At 37.6% G+C, this 23,079-nt stretch overlaps 1 protein-coding gene across 2 annotated transcripts in view; it reads right to left on the reverse strand.

The window, feature by feature from the left end:
* The window catches only part of LOC5573210, a 34,102-nt gene continuing 11,023 nt past the window's right edge, over window positions 1-23,079 (reverse strand). The window contains exons 5-7 of one of the 2 annotated variants that reach the window (XM_021848635.1): window positions 1,054-1,533; window positions 612-853; window positions 1-547 (exon numbers count right to left, since the gene is read on the reverse strand). In XM_021848635.1, coding sequence (XP_021704327.1) covers window positions 202-547; window positions 612-853; window positions 1,054-1,533 — 1,068 coding nt within the window. In that variant the 3' untranslated portion in view covers window positions 1-201. The remainder of the gene's footprint in view (window positions 548-611; window positions 854-1,053; window positions 1,534-23,079) is intronic. The other variant, XM_001654380.2, reaches the window with a different exon arrangement.

The raw sequence follows: 23,079 nt of genomic DNA on the forward strand, positions 1-23,079 counted from the left end.
TAGAAGCTGTTAAAAATAATCAACAATTTTCGTATATTTTATTTGTCTGTTTTTTTTTTTTCGATGCCTACATGTTGCAATAAATTTAAGTACCAACTATAGCAAAAGTTCGACGAAGGCAACATTTCATGTTATAAGAAAATGTTCACAAAATTATATAGATAAGTCGCGGTTCTGAAATCCATTGGATGCTATAAGTACTTATTTGTTATTGTAATTTTGCCGTCCGCCAAGTTCCAACAGATAGCGATCAGGGTGGTCCATCCAATCAGCCGCGGTCATTTTGACTGTTCGTTGGCGTTCCGCTTCTTTGATCTGCCAATTTTTTATGTCCAGTTGGACTTCTCTCTGCTGTGTGTTTCCACAGCCCCACACTTCGATGGACAGAATCTTGTGGTGCAGTCCGCGATGTTCCAGTTTTTCAAAGTGTTCATCAACGATCAGCAGCGGTTTCCGGGGATCTGAACCAGCTCGCAGTCCTTTCGGGTAGCCCCGGATGTGCGTATTCAAGTACAAGCTTTTGGGCTTCCTCTCCAGCATCACAAATCTACGAATGATAAGCGATAAGATTCAGATAGGTTCAAATAAATGCTGAATGGAAGGAAACATACTTTGGCAGTAATTGCAGACAGCAACTATCCTCATCGCCAATGTAAAGATGCGTTTCGCGCCATTCGCTCGGATTCGCCACACAGAACAGCAAATCATCGTCACAACGAAACAGGATTAAATTTGGACCACGATAGCCCAACACATGATGTAAGAAACGGTTCGTTCCCGAACCGTCTTGTCGAGAATCGTACAACAGAGTCCAGTGCGATGGAACCATCGAGAGGAGCTTGGCCATAAAAACCTTGAATAGTGATGAAAATGTATCATACTGTATAGTACCGTAAAACGGGGTGAATAGAAAAAGCGACCTACAGTGAGAAATGTAGCGAATAAGCGGATATCTAAAAATTTGAGTTGGGGTACTTAGATTTTTGTTCATTACTATACGTCTGAAAATGTTTCTATTCGTCCATTTTACGTTACAAGAAAGTTGATGCTTACGTGAGACGCCAAGTTGGCTGAATTTGTGTTCAGTGACGGTTGGACAGATTGCGGCCTGGAATAGGAAGGCGGCAACGAGCCAGCTAACAGCCAGGCTTCAGATAACGGTAGCAGGGGTTGTTGAATGATCAATCTATCACGATCTGCTTGAGTCAGAGGTTTGCTGGAACTGGCTTGGTCCGTTGAAGATGTGTTGAAATTTGGACTTCCTTTCTCTAAAATTGGCGTCTGCAGCTCTAACCCGTAGCTGGCTTCTCCCGCGTTAATGGCACTGATGGAAACCACTGTGTCGCTATTGTTCTTCATGCTGTTGTCGATAATGATACGATGAGAAGTACTGAGAGCATGCACGCAGTACTTGTGTATCGGAGGAACCAGACGAGGCACATTATTTTCCAACCAGCGGCATATGTAACCGGAGCTCAAGGATTCTTTGGAGAAAAAGCAGGACTGTACGACCGAGTTCAGGGTGCGATCAAGCTGTGGAATGGAAAGAAAAATATCTTAGTATATCTTTAAAGCCAATGCTGCTTTAGGGCTGGTAGCGGTCAGACAGAAAAACATTGGTATCGTGTGAGTAATAAAAAGGTGACTAAAAATGACTTCAAAACATTCTTTCCATCATCCAACCCGATTCAGGTTCGACCGAACTACAATTTGCTTGACGTTGATTTGTTTGTGTTGATCATCGACCCAGTTCCTAAAAACGAAAACGACATAAGAGCTGTGATGTTAAAGTCACCAAAATAGCTTTGGTGAGCGAATTTGACGGATAGCGCCGACAATTTTTGTCGCATAGGATTCATCGAATGTAGCGCGGTTGTTGCACCATGGCCAGATTCATTTCCCGAGCGCGTGCACGGAAAGAAATAACAATTGTGATTTAAAAAAACAGTAGCGGAAAATCAACTGATGATCATTGTCGTTCTACTATTATCAAACATTTTAATAAAAATAAAATGCTTTTAGAAGTGCGCAGCAATGCTAAATCGGTCTGATGTATTCTGCGCAGTTCATTTGTATTTTCCACACGTTCTCCTATAATTGTTTTTAATCCACTTCGATACCGTCAATCCGCCCCCAAACTGGATGGCGTACACTCAGCTTAAGGTGACTATAAAACGAAGCCAAACAAGGGCACAAGACTGGAGAATCTGACAACAGTTTGCGTTGAAAACCAATCAATCTGCTTGCTTGCTGGTGGTGACTAATGGGATAAATTTTCAACGGTGAGAGCTGTTTGGTTCTCAAGTCTTGTGCTTTTGAAAATTTGAGGTGTGGCTTTGTTCTATAATCACCTTAACGCAATTTATAATTAAGTATTGAGTTGTAAATATTAGTATATATTAGTTGTGTTGCTAGAGGACCTCTTGAAAATTCACTGAGATTCGTTCAGAAACCCTTCTGAAATTATTATATGTAGTTATTTCTTTGATCGCTCTGATTTTTCCAATAACCTCCTTGGGACTTCCTATTGGACTATCCCAGAAACCCATCTTGGGTTATTATGGAAATCCTTTCAGGATTCTGCTGTAAAATTCTGGAATTCTGCCGTAAAATTCTGGAATTCTGCCGAAAATGATTTTATGATTGCTTTCCAGTGCAATGGAATCTATTTTAAAAATCTGGGTTCGGGGATTCCCACAAAATTTCTCGGGATTTCTTCTGGAAATCCAATCGAAATTATTATTTAAATTCTGATATTTTCCTCGTAATTCTTCAGTATTTCTTCCGTGAAACTCTTTGAAAGTTCTTCAAAATCCCTTTGAGATTCTTTCCGAAAAATGTCTTAGATTATACCCAGTGGTCACCAAACTGCGGCCTGCGGGCTGCATTCGGCCCTCGGCAAGGTTTTGTGTGGCCCGCGGAGTGATTTTGTATATTGGAGTAGTGCGGCCCGCAAGTTGTAATTTCACAAATTGAAAGTTTATCTTCTGTTAAATCTCGCAAACTTTATTTCAAGAGTAGGCCCTTGGATTAATCTTCATTTTTTTTTTCTTTCACATCAACACATGTGGAATAGCTATTGAGAAACTAAAGTAAATTGAAATAATGTCTTATTTCAAGAGTTTGTCCGATAACCTACTGTTTCTTCAACTCTTGATATCAGAATATAGATAGAATAAAAGTGTTTTTTTTCTAAGAATTTTTTTTTTAGTTCCAAAATTACGCTGAACTTTTAGTTTTGCTGTGGCTAAGAATTTTATATGACATGTAGGTTAATTGTTGATATTGTACTTGTGTTTCAGTTATCCTATTAAAAATGTAGAAAATATTAGAAGTCTGTCAAAGCTTGTTTAATCTTTGAAAAACTAATCCACACGCTTTATATCTGAAATCGGTACTGGGTGTTGTTTAAATTCCGCAAATCTTATAATTTTTGACATGCATCTTTATACGAAAAATGAACTCTTGAGAATCCTGGGACATCGGTGATATTAGGAAAGATTATTAAACCATTAGAAACTGTCGAACACAATAAGAAATCATATTTCAGAGGTCACCTATCGACCCCACTAGTAACCGAGTCAAGTTGAGTAACAACTGTTGAAAAACTCGAATGACACAGACGTGCCGAGCAAATTTTTTGGACGACAGTATTGTTCGTTTTGTAACGAATAGGTTTCGTGCAAATCTTAAATATGGGGAAATAAATAGGTACTTACACGCAAATTTGTATGGCATTTCAGCAAAAGCACACACCTTACATTCAATTTACAAACCAAAAGTGTACGTTATATGTGCGATACATGTAGATTTTGTTAGATCCAATATATGTGATGATCCAAACATGCTATGACGATACTTTGATGTGACAAAATTATTTAGGTGTGACTCCATTGGAGGGCAAAATACACAATAAATCGAGTCGTTTTGATCAGACTTATGAAATAGACATTTGTGGCCCGCGACGTATTTTAAGAGCAAAGTGGTGGCCCGCATAACCAGTTAGGCTGAGGATCACTGATTATACCTATTATTCTAGAATACTCTCAGAAAGACGCCTGAGACTATAATCAAAAAAATCTATTATTTCACTTCACTTTCTTCCGTGCAAATTCTTGGGATTCTTTCGGAAATTCCTCTGGAATTCTTTTGTAAATCCCAATGGAATTCTCCCAGAAATCCCTGTGGAATACTTCCGAAAATTCTGCTAAGAAGCTTCCAGATGACGGGGATTTTTTTAAATCTTTATTTATGGAAATCATCCGAAAATTCCTCTGTAATTGTTTGTAAATCCTCCTTATATTCTTACAGAAATCCTTCTTATATTCTTACAGATTTATTGCTATTGATTTTATTGTTTCTGCCTGAGATAATTTTGTACATCCAGAATTATTCCGAAAATTCCTTCGTGATTCTTTAGAATTTTTTTCTAAGATTTTTTGAGAAAAAAAACTCTGTGATTCTTCTGGAAATTCATAAGGAAGTGTTTTTGATTTTTTTTCGTGATTTATCATTGATTTTCCTTGAAAATTTTCTTAAATCCTTGGCAGAATTTTCTGAAAATCCCTCTTGACTTCAAATGGAAATCCTCCAAGAAAACTACCGGACAGTCACTGGGACTTTAAAAAAATACCTATGAGATTCTTTGATTACTGATTTCTTTTTCTGAGCATCTTTTGAAAGTGACTTTTAAATGGTCTTGGAAAATCCATTTGAAATTATTCCGTAAATCTTTCTGGAGCTCTTCTGGACATCGTAATTATTCTGGAAAATATTCATGCAATCGTCTGGATGTCTGTGACTTTTCATTGAATCTTCAGGGGTTCTTGCGAAATAACTTCTGGGATTCTTTTGGATATTACTGTAAAAAAAACATTCAAAATCCATTCGAAATTCTCCTGAGATTGTTTCAGGAATTTACGAGAATCCTTAAAAAAATTCCTTTAGAAATCTCCGTGATAATATTTTAGTGATTTCTCTGTGGTTCTTCTGTAAATCGACCTGGGATTCTTCCGGAAATCCTCCTTTAATTCCAAAGCAATTTCCAGAAGAATTTTCAGAAGGATATTTTTAACAATCCTGTATATTTTTCCCTAAGAATCTCAATGTATTTAAACAAAATTCCAGGACAATTTACGGTTGAATCCCACAAAAACTTCCGGTGGAATTCTTAAATGCTTATCATTTAAGCAGAATTCCAGTCGTATTTCCGGATGAATTTCGGCAGGTTTTACGGAAGAATCCCAGCAGAATTTCTTGAAAAATTCCAGTAAAATTTCTGGAAGAATCTTTGAAAGATGTTTTGAAGTCCTCCAGCAGGATAACAGAAAGAAATCTAGGGGTATTGTAGAAGAATTTCCGAAAGAATCCTAGAGAGATACTTACTTGATACTTACTTGATGGGCTACAATTCGCTACGATGAATCTGCGCCGAATGGATGAGTCTTCTCCACTGGGCTCGGTCCTGGGCCAATCGCTTCCAGTCGCCCTGAACGTTAAGTGCCCTTAAGTCCTCCTCAACCGCAAAAAGCCATCGTGTGCGCGGCCTACCACGAAGTCGGCGGCCTCGTCCGGGTTCTCTGTTGAATATTATCTTTGCTTGTCGTTCTTCCGGCATACGGGCAACGTGACCAGCCCAACGCAGCCTGCCGTGTTTTATGCGCTTGGCAATATCCGCCTCTTTATACACTTGGTACAACTCGTGATTCATGCGACGCCGCCAGATGCCGTTTTCTAGTTTACCGCCGAGTATTGTTCGCAGCACTTTACGTTCAAACACCCCGAAAGCTCTCCGGTCGACTTCCTTCAATGTCCATGATTCATGGCCATAAAGGACAACCGGAAGGATCAGTGTCTTGTATAACGCGAGTTTTGTTTTCGTTTGCAGGCTACGGGACTTCAGCTGGTTACGGAGCCCGTAGAAAGCCCGACTCGCAGCTGCAATACGTCTTTTCACCTCGCGGGTAACATCATTATCGCATGTCACTAGTGTTCCAAGATACACAAATTCTTCCACCACTTCAAACTTATCACCACCTAGCACCATTTCGCTACCACTAACACGTCCGGACCCACGTTGACCACCAGCTATCATGTACTTCGTTTTTGTGGTGTTGATCGTGAGCCCGATTCTCGCTGTCTCCCTCTTGAAAGGCACGAACACCTCTTCCACTGCCCGACGGTCAATCCCGATGATGTCGATATCGTCCGCGAAGCCAAGGAGCATATGAGAACGTGTGATAATGGTACCGCTTCTCTGCACACCGGCTCTCCTGATAGCACCTTCGAGCGCTATGTTAAACAGCAAGTTAGAAAGAGCGTCACCCTGTTTCAATCCATCTAAGGTTACGAACGATGATGAAATCTCGTCCACCACCCGCACACTTGATTTTGATCCTTCAAGCGTTGCACGAATCAGTCTAATCAGCTTCGCCGGAAAGCCATGTTCGGACATAATTTGCCACAACTCGTTTCTCTTCACTGAATCGTACGCTGCTTTGAAATCTACAAACAGATGATGAGTCTGCAAGTTGTACTCCCGGAATTTATCTAGGATTTGACGCAGGGTAAACATTTGATCCGTCGTTGATCGGCCCTCTCGAAAACCAGCTTGGTATTCGCCGACAAAGGACTCCTCATACGGTCTCAATCTGTTGAACAGATCTCCAGACATGATTTTGTACGCCGAATTAAGGAGTGTTATCCCTCGGTAATTGGCGCACTCCAGTCGATGCCCTTTCTTGTACAAAGGGGAAATGAGACCTTCCAACCAACTAGTAGGCATTTGTTCTTCCTCCCATATCCTCGATATGATACGGTGAAGGAGTTCGTGCAGCTGCTCGCTTCCGTGTTTGAGAAGTTCGGCCGGGAGCTCGTCCTTCCCAGCAGCCTTGTTGTTCTTCAGCCCATTGATAGCTTTTTTTACCTCATCTAGCGTTGGAGGTTCCACAGCCTGTCCATCGTCATCGATTTGAATTCTGCTACCAGATCCACTTCCATTATTTCCATTCAACAATGACTCAAAGTACTCTTTCCACCTGGCGGCCACCATTGTCTTATCCGTCAGCAAGTTTCCTTCGCGGTCGTTGCACATGGCGGGAGACGGCGCTGTTTTTCTCCGCACACCATTTACGGACTCGTAGAACCGTCGCATGTTATTCTCTTCCATAGCTTCTTGCGCCTGAGCAATTACCTGCCTCTTCATGCTCCTTTTTCTTTCTGCGATGGATCCGTTTTTCGGCTGCCCTTGCTTCCTTGTACCGCTCTCTGCTCTGACGGGTACCAGACACCAGCATCCGGCTTCTAGCCATGTGTCATGTCTACCTATCTCAAGTGCAGTGCCGTAGCGTGCGGTTGGCCAGGTTGGCACTCGCCAAGGGCGCCAGGCTTTAGAGGGCGCCAAAATGCACGACGCACTTGAAAAAAAAATGGAAAGTACATATTGAGTAGGATTGTACCCTTGGTCACAATTTCAATTTTTACAAAATCCTGAAAGAATTTTCGAAGAAAACTGAGTAGAAATTTTAAGCAACTTAAAAAAATCTACAGAACGCTTAACAAGATTCGAATGGATGATTGGGTTCCTTGAAATTTTCTCCAGATTTACACATAATTCTGAGTAGGATTCTTGCGAAATCTTTGGTATGGTTGGTACTCATATTATCCTCTACAAGATTGTTATAGAATATGAAGCATAATTCTCGCATAAAATCCTGAGCAGACCTTTAAAAGTAATACTAAGTTCGGTTTGGGCAGAATATTTTGTACTTCTGTAGTTTGAAGTTTCTATACATAATTTTCAAAAAGTATCATTTTCAAAGATTCATACCTGCGAAAAACGTAGATCCTTAGATGAGATTTTAAACTAAAGAATTTAATAAAAGTAATTAGCAATCGTGAGTTATAAGCTGTATATTTAGTTTTTGTTTCTAACATGAGTAATTTGGTCAGCATATTTCACAACAACCGACAATTGTTTTTACGAAAATGTTGAAAACAGTTGAGATAGGGTCGATATATGTACCAATATGTACCAATAGCCGCATAGCTAAGTACAAATATTCGTATAAAATCGAAAAATAACACAAGCGTCATTATTTTTACATCATCTGAAAGCTTTTTATCTTGGTTTTGTGAGAAAAATATGAAAAGTACGAAAACTCATATGTTTGTATTTATTACCGCTTGTGCCACTATGCCATGTGCCTATAGTACACTATTTCTAATTTCTGTTCCTATAGTATCACTAACATCACGGCGTTGGCAAAATACTAATCAAACCCGTATTTTTACAAAGCTTTTATATTTTTCCTTCAAAGTGTGGATCAAAAGCTTTCGTTTGATGTAATAAAAGTTCTTAATTCATTAATTATTTCGTAGAATAAAAAATAGTTTCTCCCAGCAGTGCTACCATAGGAACAATAGGTTTACTATAGGCGCAAGGGAGCTCAAATTTTAGGCACAACTAATTATTTCGATCACTTTTTGAACAAAATCAAGCTGTGTATCAATGGTACTTAGATAAAAATCTCCTGGCCTTCAAGTCAAAAAATTTTTGAAAAGATTTATAGCAAAACGGCCGTAAAAAGCCACTAGTGCGACTATAGGGAACACAGACCCTATTCAATCTATTGGATCATACAGTTGGAAGAAGATTCTGTATCTCCCACGGGTTTTGCGTAAGTGTCTCTGATTACGGGTCCGCCTCAACCCTTTTGGCCCTTCATACAGCGGTATGTTGAATTCTGATTGGTAATGAATTTTGACCTTACTGTTAAGTGAAACCGCAAGTAGAGCAAGACTCAAGCAAGGATAGTGGCTAACTACATACATACATGTTGAAAAAAGTTGAAATGATTGTGCGCTAACAAGTTTTAGGTTACAATATTATTTCTGTAACTGAACCCGCGCTTCCTAAGTTAGAGCGGGCATGGTTGAGATTCTAATTATTCATTCGGAGCATGGAGAGTTTACAAGGTTTAGAAACAGTTTTAGTGTGGGATTAAATCAGGTTTAAAAGCCTGCCAACATCCTTTGTCGATAATTTTACACAAACAATGAAATTGCAAAAAGGTTCTTAATTAATGAAATGATTGATAACTTTTCTCCCCTTTCATGACAATGATGGTAGTGCAATCGTCTCTAAATTCCTAAGAAATATCTTGATCTTATTTATCTCAATTTTCCTGAAAAACAGAGATTTCTTTTTCCTAACACAAGGGATTTTTTTTCTATCTTTATTAATGAGATTTTTAGTTTTTGGCTAGTTCACCACGGGACCAACGGCTTTACTTCCCTCCCGAAGGAAGTCGCCACTGTAACATAATTATTATTATTATTAGATTAACCTGCGTGAGAGGCGTGTGTTCTAACCACTACACCAAGTCCATCCCCACCCAAGGGATTTGTTGATCGTAATTTAATGTACCTATTTTAAATAAGTAAATTCTCCTTGATATTTTTTGAAGGTTTTATCACTCTAAAATTCAAAAAGTATCTCTTATGAAATATGTCTGGTATACTTCACAAAACTTGTTTCTCCTACAAACTTGTAGGTATTTTGCTCAATGCAACGCAATTTGACTTTGACTAAGGGGCGCCCATATAAAGGTTCGCCAAGGGCGCCATAAGAGCACGCTACGGCTCTGCTCAAGTGATATTAATTATTCTGCTTGGTACCTTTTATCTGTTCGTACCTACGGTATTTCTGAGCTATAAGTACTGGCTGCAGTTGGCGCAGAAGAGAGACTTCCCGGACTGTGGACTGATTAAAATATTATTTTATTATTTTTTTGCAGGATATAAAAGTGGCGACGAGGATCATGGAAACGTGTGTTGAAGATAATCGATTTTCTTTGGGGTGGCGAATTGCCAATTGTATCTGTTTTTGAAAGTGTGGTGAAATTGCCAATTTGTGTTGAACCAAATTGTTCTTCAGAGCTGACGTTTATTGTGAACATAGTTGTTCTTTTGTGAAGCGATTGCTGTATGGAGATGAACGAAATTGTTCTTTAGTGTTGACGAATTTGTCAAATGTAATGTTGAGTAGTAAAATCCAATGATTTGAATGTTTTGTTGTAGTCTTGGAATATGCAAATTTGCGTATTTAAAATAAGGTCGTGGAATTCTTTGAATATATTTTCGATTGTTCGTTGTATGAGTTGTTGCAACTTGTAGCTGGCTTTTAAAGAGTTATTAGAAAGTTTCTAAAGGGGAAAGGACTGTCATGTCTACCTATCTCAAGTGATATTAATTATTCTGCTTGGTACCTTTTATCTGTTCGTACCTACGGTATTTCTGAGCTATAAGTACTGGCTGCAGTTGGCGCAGAAGAGAGACTTCCCGGACTGTGGACTGATTAAAATATTATTTTATTATTTATTTGCAGGATATAAAACCATGTTCTTCTCATTCGTCATTCTCTGGCACTCCTCGTCGAACCAACCGTTCCTTGGTCTTCGTTGAGCAGTACCTACCACTTCTCGCGCTACTGTGCTCACTGCTCCGTGGACTGACTCCCACAGATCGCTGAGGTTGACGCTTTCGTCGATTTCGCTAATCCGCTCGTCGAGCTTTTGATGGTAGTCCGCTGCTACACCATCTGCTGACAGGCGTTGGATATTGAAACGCAACGATTGTCGATTTCTAGAACTCGAGACGGTTGATAATCGCGCTCGAATTTTGCTTACAACGAGATAGTGGTCTGAGTCGATATTAGGACCCCTGAAAGTTCTAACATCGATGACGTCGGAAAAATGTCGGCCGTCTACCAAAACATGGTCGATTTGGTTGCAAAGTTCGCCATTTGGGTGTTGCCAGGTGTGCTTGCGGATATCCTTGCGTGCAAAGTAAGTGCTACTGATGGCCATCCCCCTGGTGGCAGCAAAGTTCACTAAACGTAGGCCGTTGTCGTTGGTAACAGAGTGAAGGCTCTCTTTACCAATGATAGGGCGGAAGAAGTCCTCTTTTCCGACCTGCGCATTAGCGTCGCCGATGACAATTTTCACGTCATGTTTTGGGCATTCTCCATAGGTCTTGTCTAGACATACATAAAACGCGTCCTAGAGAGATAGTCGAAATAATAACAGTTTTCTTGAAAAATTCAGGAAACTCCCAGAGTCTAGAGGTAATTCGGGAATAATTTCTGCAAGAATCCTTAACAGAAGGATTTGAAGGATCCTCAGAAAGATTTTCGAAAGTATCCCAGAAGGCTTCCCGAAAGAATGCTAGAAAGATATCTGGAAGATTTCCTACAGGATTTTTGGAAGAGTCCCAGACAAATTTCAAGAATATGGACGTAAAAATCTCAGTGGCATTTCTAGAATAATTTCAGAAAGATTTTCGGAAGCATCCTCGAAAGTATTCTAAAGGGATTCCGAAAGCATCTCAGATGATTTCCGGAAGAATACCAGAGGTATTCTCATAATAATCCCAGAAGTATTTCCGGAAAAAGGCCAGAGTTATTTTCGGAGGAATTCTCGACGAATTTGTAGTAGAGTCGTAGTACATATTTTAGCAAAATCCTCTAAAAATATCCAGAAGAAATGCATCAGGATTTTTGTTAGAATCTTCCATTGAATTTCCGAAAGAATCTTCGAGAATTTCGATTTCCAGGATTTCAAAAGTAATCCTTAAGGAGATAAACGCAAACTCACATACAGATTTATGCAAATATTCCAATAAGATGTCCAGAAGAATCACAAAGGATATCCGAAAGAATCTCAGATATAGTACCGAAATGCTAACGATGTTTTTTAGATGAGTTCAAAAGCGATATCTGTAAGTATTCTGTGATTTCCAGAAGAACTTAGAGAAAAATCAGAAATAATCTTTAGATTTCCAGAACAATCCCAGAGAGGTTTTGAAGGATTCATAAGTGATTTAAGGAAGAATCCCAGGAGGGAAATTCCATAGAATTCTGCAGTAATTTCTGGACCAATGTCTTTTTATATGCTGTATCAATATTTACAAGTAATTATAATAAACAAGTATTTATGGAACAATAACAATTTTAATTTATCGCCATAATTGAACGACAATTTTAATTAGAATGTGCATCCACCACATCATCCCTCTCAGAAGGATTATGATTCTAAATATTTTTTTTGCGGTGATTCAGAATTGTAATCACATACTAGTTTAATTGTATGTGGTGTCATTCAATATTTAAAATAAGATTCGTTATGCCGAACATGTTGATCCTTCGACATGAACCAACGAGCATTGCTTGAAATAATGAGATTTTTTCGATTACTTTGATTACTGATTTCTTTTTCTGAGGATCTTCTAAAAGTTACTTTCAAATGATTCCGAAAATCCCGTTTGAAATTATTCCATGAATCTTTCTGCAGTTCATCTGGACATCGGAATTATTCTGGAAAATATTCATGAAATCTTCTGGATGTCTGTGAATATCCTTTAAATCTTTCAGGGATTCTGGCGAAATAACTTCTGGGATTCTTTTGAATATCACTGTAATTTGGATTTAGAATTCTCATGGGATTATTTCAGATATTAACGATAATCCTTCACACAGAAGTGATGTTTCTGTGAATCGCCTTGGAATTCTTCTGGAAATCCTTCTATAATCCCAAAACAATTCTCAGAAAATTTTTCAGAAGGATATTTTTAAGAATCTCAATGGAATTTCTGAAAAATACCAGAACGATTTACGGTTGAATCTCACGAAAACTTCCGGTGGAATTCTTGAATGATATCCGGAAGAATGACAGTCGTATTTTTGGATGAATCTTAGCAGGTTTTACAGCACAATCCCAGCAAAATTTATTGAAAAATTTAGAATAGAAAGATATCCGAAAAAAACTCCAACAGGATTTTTGTAAGAGTCCCAGGAGTATTTCAAAGATATTGGCGTAAAAATCTCAGTTGAATTTCTTGAAGAATTTCAGAAAGATTTCCGAAAGCATCTCAAGTCATTTTTGGAAGAATACCAGAGGCATTCTCATAAGAATACCAGAAGTATTTCCGGATAAAAATCTAGAGTTATTTTCGGAGGAATTCTCGAAGAATTTCTAGTAGAGTCGTACATTTTTTGATAAAATCCTCTTTAAATATCCAAATGGATTGCATCAGGATTTATGGTAAAACCTTCCATAGTATTTCGAAAACAATTTTCAAGAATTTCAAAGAATGTAATTTCCTGGATTTCAAAAGTAATCCTTAAGGAGATACACGCAAAATCACATACAGAGTTCTGCAAAAAAATCCAAAAAGATGTCCAGAATAATCGCAATGGGATATCCGAAAGAATCTCAGAAGTAATACCGGAATGGTAACGTTTTTTTTGGATGAATCCCAAAGCGATATCTGGAAGAAAATTCAGAAATAATCTCAAGATTTTCAGCAGAACAATCCCATGATTCAAGGATTCATGAATGATTTAAGGAAGAATCCCGGGAGACGCTCCCAAAGAATTCTAGAGTACTTTCTGGAACATTTTTTTTTTTCATGTGATTTATATATAAAAATACTTTGATTCAAATATATTTCTTGTGTAGCATTAAGTTTAATTACAGACATAGCTCGTAACATCAATTATAAATTAAATTTATAAATCTTTTAAACACATCCAAATTAAGTAAAGCCCTCAGTACACTGTTTGTCAAGTGTGCAAATTTTTCCGCACGCATAAACAAACATGCAAACATCGATCTCAACAATGACAAAACATCTGAAGTGTCAAGTGGATATTGAAGTGTTAGTTTATGCGTGTGGAAAAATTTGCACACTTGGCAAAGAGTGTACTGAGGGCTTAACAGTTCAAAGAGTAAAATACCATTCTCATGAGTTTTTGAGAATCATATGGTCGGTGTTTAGACAGACCAGACTAGATGAATTTTGGAGCTCTAAGGATACGTAAAGAACTCCATAAATTTTAAATCTTCCATGTTATTTTGATACAAATGTATCATCAAATAGATAAGTTCCATCCTTTTTGTTCAATTGTATGTGGTGTTATTCGATATTTAAAATAAGATTCGTTAAGCCGAACATGTTGATCCTTCCACAAGAACCAACAACAAGCATTGCTTATGTTAAGAGATTTTATCGTAATGCACAACCAGCCTAAACGTTCTTCCCCTTTTGTATATGTACTAATTATAATTTCAAATTATTTTAATTAAATTAGTTGTGTTGTCTACTATTGTACACGGCAATATGTTTCAAAATAAGTGGAGGTGCTTTTAAAACAAACTTTAACATCGATCAACCAAACCATAGAATATCCAATAGCGAAAAAATAATAATAATAACCGATCATTGCAAATCGAGCCGAACTGGCGCTCTTTCCGTGCGCACGCGCTCTTTCTGTGCGCACGCGCTCTGTCCGTGCGCACGCGCTTTCTGCAGAGCTGTCAAACAGACTTTTGTGCCTTCCTTCTTTCGCTCTCCTTCAACTCAACAACTCAGCACGATCCACCTCGCGGTGGATTGGTGAGCTGTCTGGTTGTTGCAGATGAACACTTATCGTGTAGCGTGACATCATCATTGACAGTAAGCGTGCAACTCACCAGACAAACGATAGGTGTAATTAACAACTGCGCTAAGATCACCTCTTAGCTGTGATGTTAAAGTCACCAAAATAGCTTTGGTGAGCGAATTTGACGGATAGCGCCGACAATTTTTGTCGCATAGGATTCATCGAATGTAGCGCGGTTGTTGCACCATGGCCAGATTCATTTCCCGAGCGCGTGCACGGAAAGAAATAACAATTGTGATTTAAAAAAAACAGTAGCGGAAAATCAGCTGATGATCATTGTCGTTCTACTATTATCAAACATTTTAATAAAAATAAAATGCTTTTAGAAGTGCGCAGCAATGCTAAATCGGTCTGATGTATTCTGCGCAGTTCATATGTATTTTCCACACGTTCTCCTATAATTGTTTTTAATCCACTTCGATACCGTCAATCCGCCCCCAAACTGGATGGCGTACACTCAGCTTAAGATGATTATAAAACGAAGCCAAACAAGGGCACAAGACTGGAGAATCTGACAACAGTTTGCGTTGAAAACCAATCAATCTGCTTGCTTGCTGGTGGTGACTAATGGGATAAATTTTCAACGGTGAGAGCTGTTTGGTTCTCAAGTCTTGTGCTTTTGAAAATTTGAGGTGTGGCTTTGTTCTATAATCACCTTAACGCAATTTATAATTAAGTATTGAGTTGTAAATATTAGTATATATTAGTTGTGTTGCTAGAGGACTTCTTGAAAATTCACTGAGATTCTTTCAGAAACCCTTCTGAAATTATTATATATAGTTATTATTTGATCGCTCTGATTTTTCCAATAACCTCCTTGAGACTTCCTATTGGACTATCCCAGAAACCCATCTTGGGTTATTATGGAAATCCTTTCAGGATTCTGCTGTAAAATTCTGGAATTCTGCCGTAAAATTCTGGAATTCTGCCGAAAATGATTTAATGATTGCTTTCCAGTGTAATGGAATCTATTTTAAAAATCTGGGTTCGGGGATTCTCACAAAATTTCTCGGGATTTCTTCTGGAAATATAAACGAAATTATTATTTAAATTCTGATATTTTCCTCGTAATTCTTCAGTATTTCTTCCGTGAAACTCTTTGAAAGTTCTTCAAAATCCCTTTGAGATTCTTTCCGAAAAATGTCTTAGATTATACCTATTATTCTAGAATACTCTCGGAAAGACGCCTGAGACTATAATCAAAAAAATCTATTATTTCACTTCACTTTCTTCCGTGCAAATTCTTGGGATTCTTTCGGAAATTCCTCTGGAATTCTTTTGTAAATCCCAATGGAATTCTCCCAGAAATCCCTGTGGAATACTTCCGAAAATCCTGCTAAGAATCTTCCAGATGACGGGGATTTTTTTAAATCTTTATTTATGGAAATCATCCGAAAATTCCTCTGTAATTGTTTGTAAATCCTCCTTATAAATCCTTCTTATATTCTTACAGATTTATTGCTATTGATTTTATTGTTTCTGCCTGAGATAATTTTGTATATCCAGAATTATTCCGAAAATTCCTTCGTGATTCTTTAGAATTTTTTTCTAAGATATTTTGAGAAAAAAAAACTCTGTGATTCTTCTGGAAATTCATAAGGAAGTGTTTTTGATTTTTTTCGTGATTTATCATTGATTTTCCTTGAAAATTTTCTTAAATCCTTGGCAGAATTTTCTGAAAATCCCTCTTGACTTCAAATGGAAATCCTCCAAGAAAACTACCGGACAGTCACTGGGACTTTAAAAAAATACCTATGAGATTCTTTGATTACTGATTTCTTTTTCTGAGCATCTTTTGAAAGTGACTTTTAAATGGTTCTGGAAATTCAATTTGAAATTATTCCGTAAATCTTTCTGGAGCTCTTCTGGACATCGTAATTATTCTGGAAAATATTCATGAAATCGTCTGGATGTCTGTGACTTTTCATTGAATCTTCAGGGGTTCTTGCGAAATAACTTCTGGGATTCTTTTGGATATCACTGTAAAAAACATTCAAAATCCATTCGAAATTCTCCTGAGATTGTTTCAGGAATTTACGAGAATCCTTAAAATAATTCCTTTAGAAATCTCCCTGATAATATTTTAGTGATTTCTCTGTGGTTCTTCTGTAAATCGACCTGGGATTCTTCCGGAAATCCTCCTTTAATTCCAAAGCAATTTCCAGAAGAATTTTCAGAAGGATATTTTTAAGAATCCTGTATATTTTTCCCTAAGAATCTCAATGTATTTAAACAAAATACCAGGACAATTTACGGTTCAATCCCACAAAAACTTCCGGTGGAATTCTTGAATGCTTATCATTCAAGCAGAATTCCAGTCGTATTTCCCGATGAATTTCGGCAGGTTTTACGGAAGAATCCCAGCAGAATTTCTTGAAAAATTCCAGTAAAATTTCTGAAAGAATCTTTGAAAGATGTTTCGAAGTCCTCCAGCAGGATAACAGAAAGAAATCTGGATAGTCGAAATAATAACAGTTTTCTTGAAAAATTTAGGAAACTCCCAGAGTCTAGAGGTAGAAGAATTTCTGCAAGAATCCTTAACAGAAGGATTTGAAGGATCCTCAGAAAGATTTTCGAAAGTATCCCAGAAGGCTTCCCAAAAGAATACTAGAAAGATATCTGGAAGATTTCCTACAGGATTTTTGGAAGAGTCCCAGACAAATTTCAAGAATATGGACGTAAAAATCTCAGTGGCATTTCTAGAATAATTTCAGAAAGATTTTCGGAAGCATCCTCGAAAGTATTCTAAAGGGATTCCGAAAGCATCTCAGGTGATTTCCGGAAGAATACCAGAGGTATTCTCATAATAATCCCAGAAGTATTTCCGGAAAAAGGCCAGAGTTATTTTCGGAGGAATTCTCGACGAATTTGTAGTAGAGTCGTAGTACATTTTTTTAAAATCCTCTAAAAATATCCAGAAGAATTGCATCACGATTTTTATTAGAATCTTCCATTGAATTTCCGAAAGAATCTTCGAGAATTTCGATTCGAATTTGATTTCCATTATTTGAATCACAAAGGATATCCGAAAGAATCTCAGATATAGTACCGGAATGCTAACGATTTTTTTAGATGAGTTCAAAAGCGATATCTGTAAGTATTCTGTGATTTCCAGAAGAACTTAGAGAAAAATCAGAAATAATCTTTAGATTTCCAGAACAATCCCAGAGAGGTTTTAAAGGATTCATAAGTGATTTAAGGAAAAATCCCAGGAGGGAAATTCCATAGAATTCTGGAGTAATTTCTGGACCAATGTCTTTTTATATGCTGTATCAATATTTACAAGTAATTATAATAAACAAGTATTTATGGAACAATAACAATTTTAATTTATCGCTATAATTGAACGACAATTTTAATTAGAATGTGCATCCACCACATCATCCCTCTCAGAAGGATTGTGATTCTAAATATTTTTTTTGCGGTGATTCAGAATTGTAATCCCATACTAGTTTAATTGTATGTGGTGTCATTCGGTATTTAAAATAAGATTCGTTAAGCCGAACATGTTGATCCTTCGACATGAACCAACGAGCATTGCTTGAAATAATGAGATGTTTTCGATTACTTTGATTACTGATTTCTTTTTCTGAGGATGGGGACGGACCTGGTGTAGTGGTTAGAACACTCGTTTCTCACGCCGAGGACCTGGGATCGAATCCCATCCCCGACATAGTCACTTATGACGTAAAAAGTTATAGTGACGACTTCCTTCGGAAGGGAAGTAAAGCCGTTGGTCCCGAGATGAACTAGCCCAGGGCTAAAAATCTCGTTAATAAAGTCAAATCAATCAATCAATCAATTTTCTGAGGATCTTCTAAAAGTTACTTTCAAATGATTCCGAAAATCCCGTTTGAAATTATTCCATGAATCTTTCTGCAGTTCATCTGGACATCGGAATTATTCTGGAAAATATTCATGAAATCTTCTGGATGTCTGTGAATATCCTTTAAATCTTTCAGGGATTCTGGCGAAATAACTTCTGGGATTCTTTTGAATATCACTGTAATTTGGATTTAGAATTCTCATGGGATTATTTCAGATATTAACGATAATCCTTCATACAGAAGTGATGTTTCTGTGAATCGCCTTGGAATTTTTCTGGAAATCCTTCTATAATCCCAAAACAATTCTCAGAAATTTTTTCAGAAGGATATTTTTAAGAATCTCAATGGAATTTCTGAAAAATACCAGAACGATTTACGGTTGAATCTCACGAAAACTTCCGGTGGAATTCTTGAATGATATCCGGAAGAATGACAGTCGTATTTTTGGATGAATCTTAGCAGGTTTTACAGCACAATCCCAGCAAAATTTATTGAAAAATTTAGAATAGAAAGATATCCGAAAAAAAACTCCAACAGGATTTTTGTACGAGTCCCAGGAGTATTTCAAAGATATTGGCGTAAAAATCTCAGTGGAATTTCTTGAAGAATTTCAGAAAGATTTCCGAAAGCATCTCAAGTCAGTTTTGGAAGAATACCAGAGGCATTCTCATAAGAATACAAGAAGTATTTCCGGATAAAAATCTAGAGTTATTTTCGGAGGAATTCTCGAAGAATTTCTAGTAGAGTCGTACATTTTTTGATAAAATCCTCTTTAAATATCCAAATGGATTGCATCAGGATTTATGGTAAAATCTTCCATAGTATTGCGAAAACAATTTTCAAGAATTTCAAAGAATTTAATTTCCTGGATTTCAAAAGTAATCCTTAAGGAGATAAACGCAAAATCACATACAGAGTTCTGCAAAAAAATCCAAAAAGATGTCCAGAATAATCGCAATGGGATATCCGAAAGAATCTCAGAAGTAATATCGGAATGGTAACGTTTTTTTTTGGATGAATCCCAAAGCGATATCTGGAAAAAAATTCAGAAATAATCTCAAGATTTTCAGCAGAACAATCCCAGAGAGGATTTGAAGGATTCATGAATGATTTAAGGAAGAATCCCGGGAGACGCTCCCAAAGAATTCTAGAGTACTTTCTGGAACATTTTTTTTTCATATGATTTATATATAAAAATACTTTGATTCAAATATATTTCTTGTGTAGCATTAAGTTTAACTACAGACATAGCTCGTAACATCAATAATAAATTAAATTTATAAATCTTTTAAACACATCCAAATTAAGTAACAGTTCAAAGAGTAAAATACCATTCTCATGAGTTTTTGAGAATCATATGGTCGGTGTTTAGACAGACCAGACTAGATGAATTTTGGAGCTCTAAGGATACGTAAAGAACTCCATCAATTTTAAATCTTCCATGTTATTTTGATACAAATGTATCATCAAATAGATAAGTTCCATTATTACTGTAAATATCTATAATATTTTGATGTTTCACATGTTTGGGGTACATTTTTCTTACTCGATTGAAAAAAAAAAACACTTGGTTCAGTCTGTCTGAACACCGACCATATCTATGTTTGCTATTTGATATTTAAATACTTGAATTGTGCTGTATCAATATTTACAGGTAATTATAATCAATAAGTATGTATAGAACAATAACAATTTTAATTTATCCCCATAATTGAACGACAATATTAATTAGAATGAGCCTCCCCCACATCATCCCTCTCAGGAGAATTTTGATTCCCAATATTTTTTTTTGCGGTGGTTCAGAATTGAAAATATCACAAGTCTATTGTAATCACATCCTTTTTGTTCAATAGCATGTGGTGTTATTCGATATTTAAAATAAGATTCGTTAAGCCGAACATGTTGATCCTTCCACAAGAACCAACAACAAGCATTGCTTATGTTAAGAGATTTTATCGTAATGCACAACCAGCCTAAACGTTCTTCCCCTTTTGTATATGTACTAATTATAATTTCAAATTATTTTAATTAAATTAGTTGTGTTGTCTACTATTGTACACGGCAATATGTTTCAAAATAAGTGGAGCTGCTTTTAAAACAAACTTTAACATCGATCAACCAAACCATAGAATATCCAATAGCGAAATAATAATAATAATAACCGATCATTGCAAATCGAGCCGAACTGGCGCTCTTTCCGTGCGCACGCGCTCTGTCCGTGCGCACGCGCTTTCTGCAGAGCTGTCAAACAGACTTTTGTGCCTTCCTTCTTTCGCTCTCCTTCAACTCAACAACTCAGCACGATCCACCTCGCGGTGGATTGGTGAGCTGTCTGGTTGTTGCAGATGAACACTTATCGTGTAGCGTGACATCATCATTGACAGTAAGCGTGCAACTCACCAGATAAACGATAGGTGTAATTAACAACTGCGCTCTTGTCTCTAGCAACAATGGTTGTCCTTTTACCTGGTAAGTGATGCGATGCATGAAAAATAAACTCAAAACTTATCTACACTGAGGCAAAAATACTGAGGTTTTCCATAAATCAAGACTTATGAAGCAACCAAATTATGGTTTCATTGCACGCTTAAACATTTCGAAAATGGGATCATAAGTTTCATAAGTGAGAGCTTTGAGTTCTTTAACAACAATTACTTCAAATAATTATCATAGCAATCGCTAGAAGAACTGCTCCGCTTTCGATGTTGACTAAAAGTTAATCGTAAGTAGATCACATGTCATCAAAACATGTCAATTTTTGAACACGCCTGGAATAAAAGGCGTACAATATTACTGATTGATAATTCGAATTAGATCATTCATATTATCATTGCGTTTATTACCGAATTTCATTGATTGACTTATGAAATTTATTATTGTAATTCTTCACTAAAATCATAAGTAAAACTTAAAACTTTCAACAATAATCGTTGTGGCGCCAAATCATAATTATTCCTTAAGAAATTATTAAGTTTTTTTACCTCAGTGTACACTTCAGTTTTTTGTTGTTACAAACATATGAGTAAAAGGAAAGGGATGTTTTTTTTTCTAAATAATTGTGTAAAATATAAAAAAATATGAATTAATGTTTATACCGACACTCACAGGGACGAACCATTCATAGTTTGTTTAACGTAACAATCATATACCGTTGTCACGATAAAAATGTGTATTGCCATACATGTCATACAGATTTGAAATATAGCATAAAAAGAGCTCACCAATTGATCATCCCATCCTAGACTGAGCTGCTAAAAATCGCTTTCAGATCACTCCGACAAAAAAAAAAACACAATGGACCGATGCATGAGCTCACTAATCTGACGTTTGAGTGGTGCCGAATTCACTAGTTTCCATTATGAAGTATATAATTATGGACATGCATTACCCATATATACTATCACTCAAAAAATCCAAACGTCATTGCTACGTGAAAAATCACGTAGATCATTCCAAATTCATTTTACCTTCATTTCACCTGACTAAGATAAACATCACTAAACCATTCATAATCATCAAATAGTGACTCGGTAATTGAGTGTTGAGCTCAAATCCTAAGATGGCACCCGCTTGATTTTAGAAGAACTTCAGAAGCTGCTGCTGCTTCAAAACCTATGTAAAATTGATTTCAAGGTAAATATGCTTTGAATACCGGTTGGTAAATGGCTGGGCATGGCGTACCATTGGTACCTCGCGTACCTGAAGGAATAAAATAGACCCCTCTGTGCGGTCCTTAGCCTCTTGCCCAGCAACTCCTATCCCTACCTCCTCGCGGTTCTGGCCGGGGTACGAGTAACCTTAGGGAAGATCGGGTAACCAACCCCCGGTGGGAACTTTGGTCGTATGCAGACAGGGAAGGGGGGGGGTTTGCTTTTGCTTTTGCTTCTGCAAACCTTGAGCGTCTGCACTCCATGTTAGGAGCGGCTCACAACAGCGTCTGTTCCCCATGTCAGGGGCGACTGATCATCGTCCGAGTGCCAGAGAAGGACTCTAACCTAAATTGTGCACTATGGTCCTCCGAACATTTAGGGGAAATGGTCCTCCGGAAATCTAGGGGGTTGGTGTCAGGCCCTGCAAGCCAGCCGTAAAAAAATTAAGCAACGAATAATCAACGAGCGATTGGAAAGTCGGTACGTGGAACTGTAAATCTCTCAACTTCATCGGGAGCACACGCATACTCGCCGACGTGCTGAAGGACCGCGGATTCGGCATCGTAGCGTTGCAGGAAGTGTGTTGGAAGGGATCAATGGTGCGAACGTTTAGAGGTAACCATACCATCTACCAGAGCTGCGGCAATACACATGAGCTGGGAACAGCTTTTATAGTGATGGGTGATATGCAGAGGCGCGTGATCGGGTGGTGGCCGATCAATGAGAGAATGTGCAAGTTGAGGATCAAAGGCCGGTTCTTCAACTTCAATTATTATTAAAACGTGCACAGCGCTCACTCCGGAAGCACTGATGATGATAAAGACGCTTTTTACGCGCAGCTCGAACGCGAGTACGACAGCTGCCCAAGCCACGACGTCAAAATCATCATAGGAGATCTAAACGCTCAGGTTGGCCAGGAGGAGGAATTCAGACCGACGATTGGAAAGTTCAGCGCCCACCGGCTGACGAATGAAAACGGCCTACGACTAATTGATTTTGCCGCCTCCAAGAATATGGCCATTCGTAGCACCTACTTCCAGCACAGCCTTCCATACCGATACACCTGGAGATCACCACAGCAAACAGAATCGCAAATCGACCA

This window comes from Aedes aegypti, chromosome 3 (assembly GCF_002204515.2).
Source record: "Aedes aegypti strain LVP_AGWG chromosome 3, AaegL5.0 Primary Assembly, whole genome shotgun sequence".
NCBI classification, from domain to species: Eukaryota; Metazoa; Arthropoda; class Insecta; order Diptera; family Culicidae; genus Aedes; species Aedes aegypti.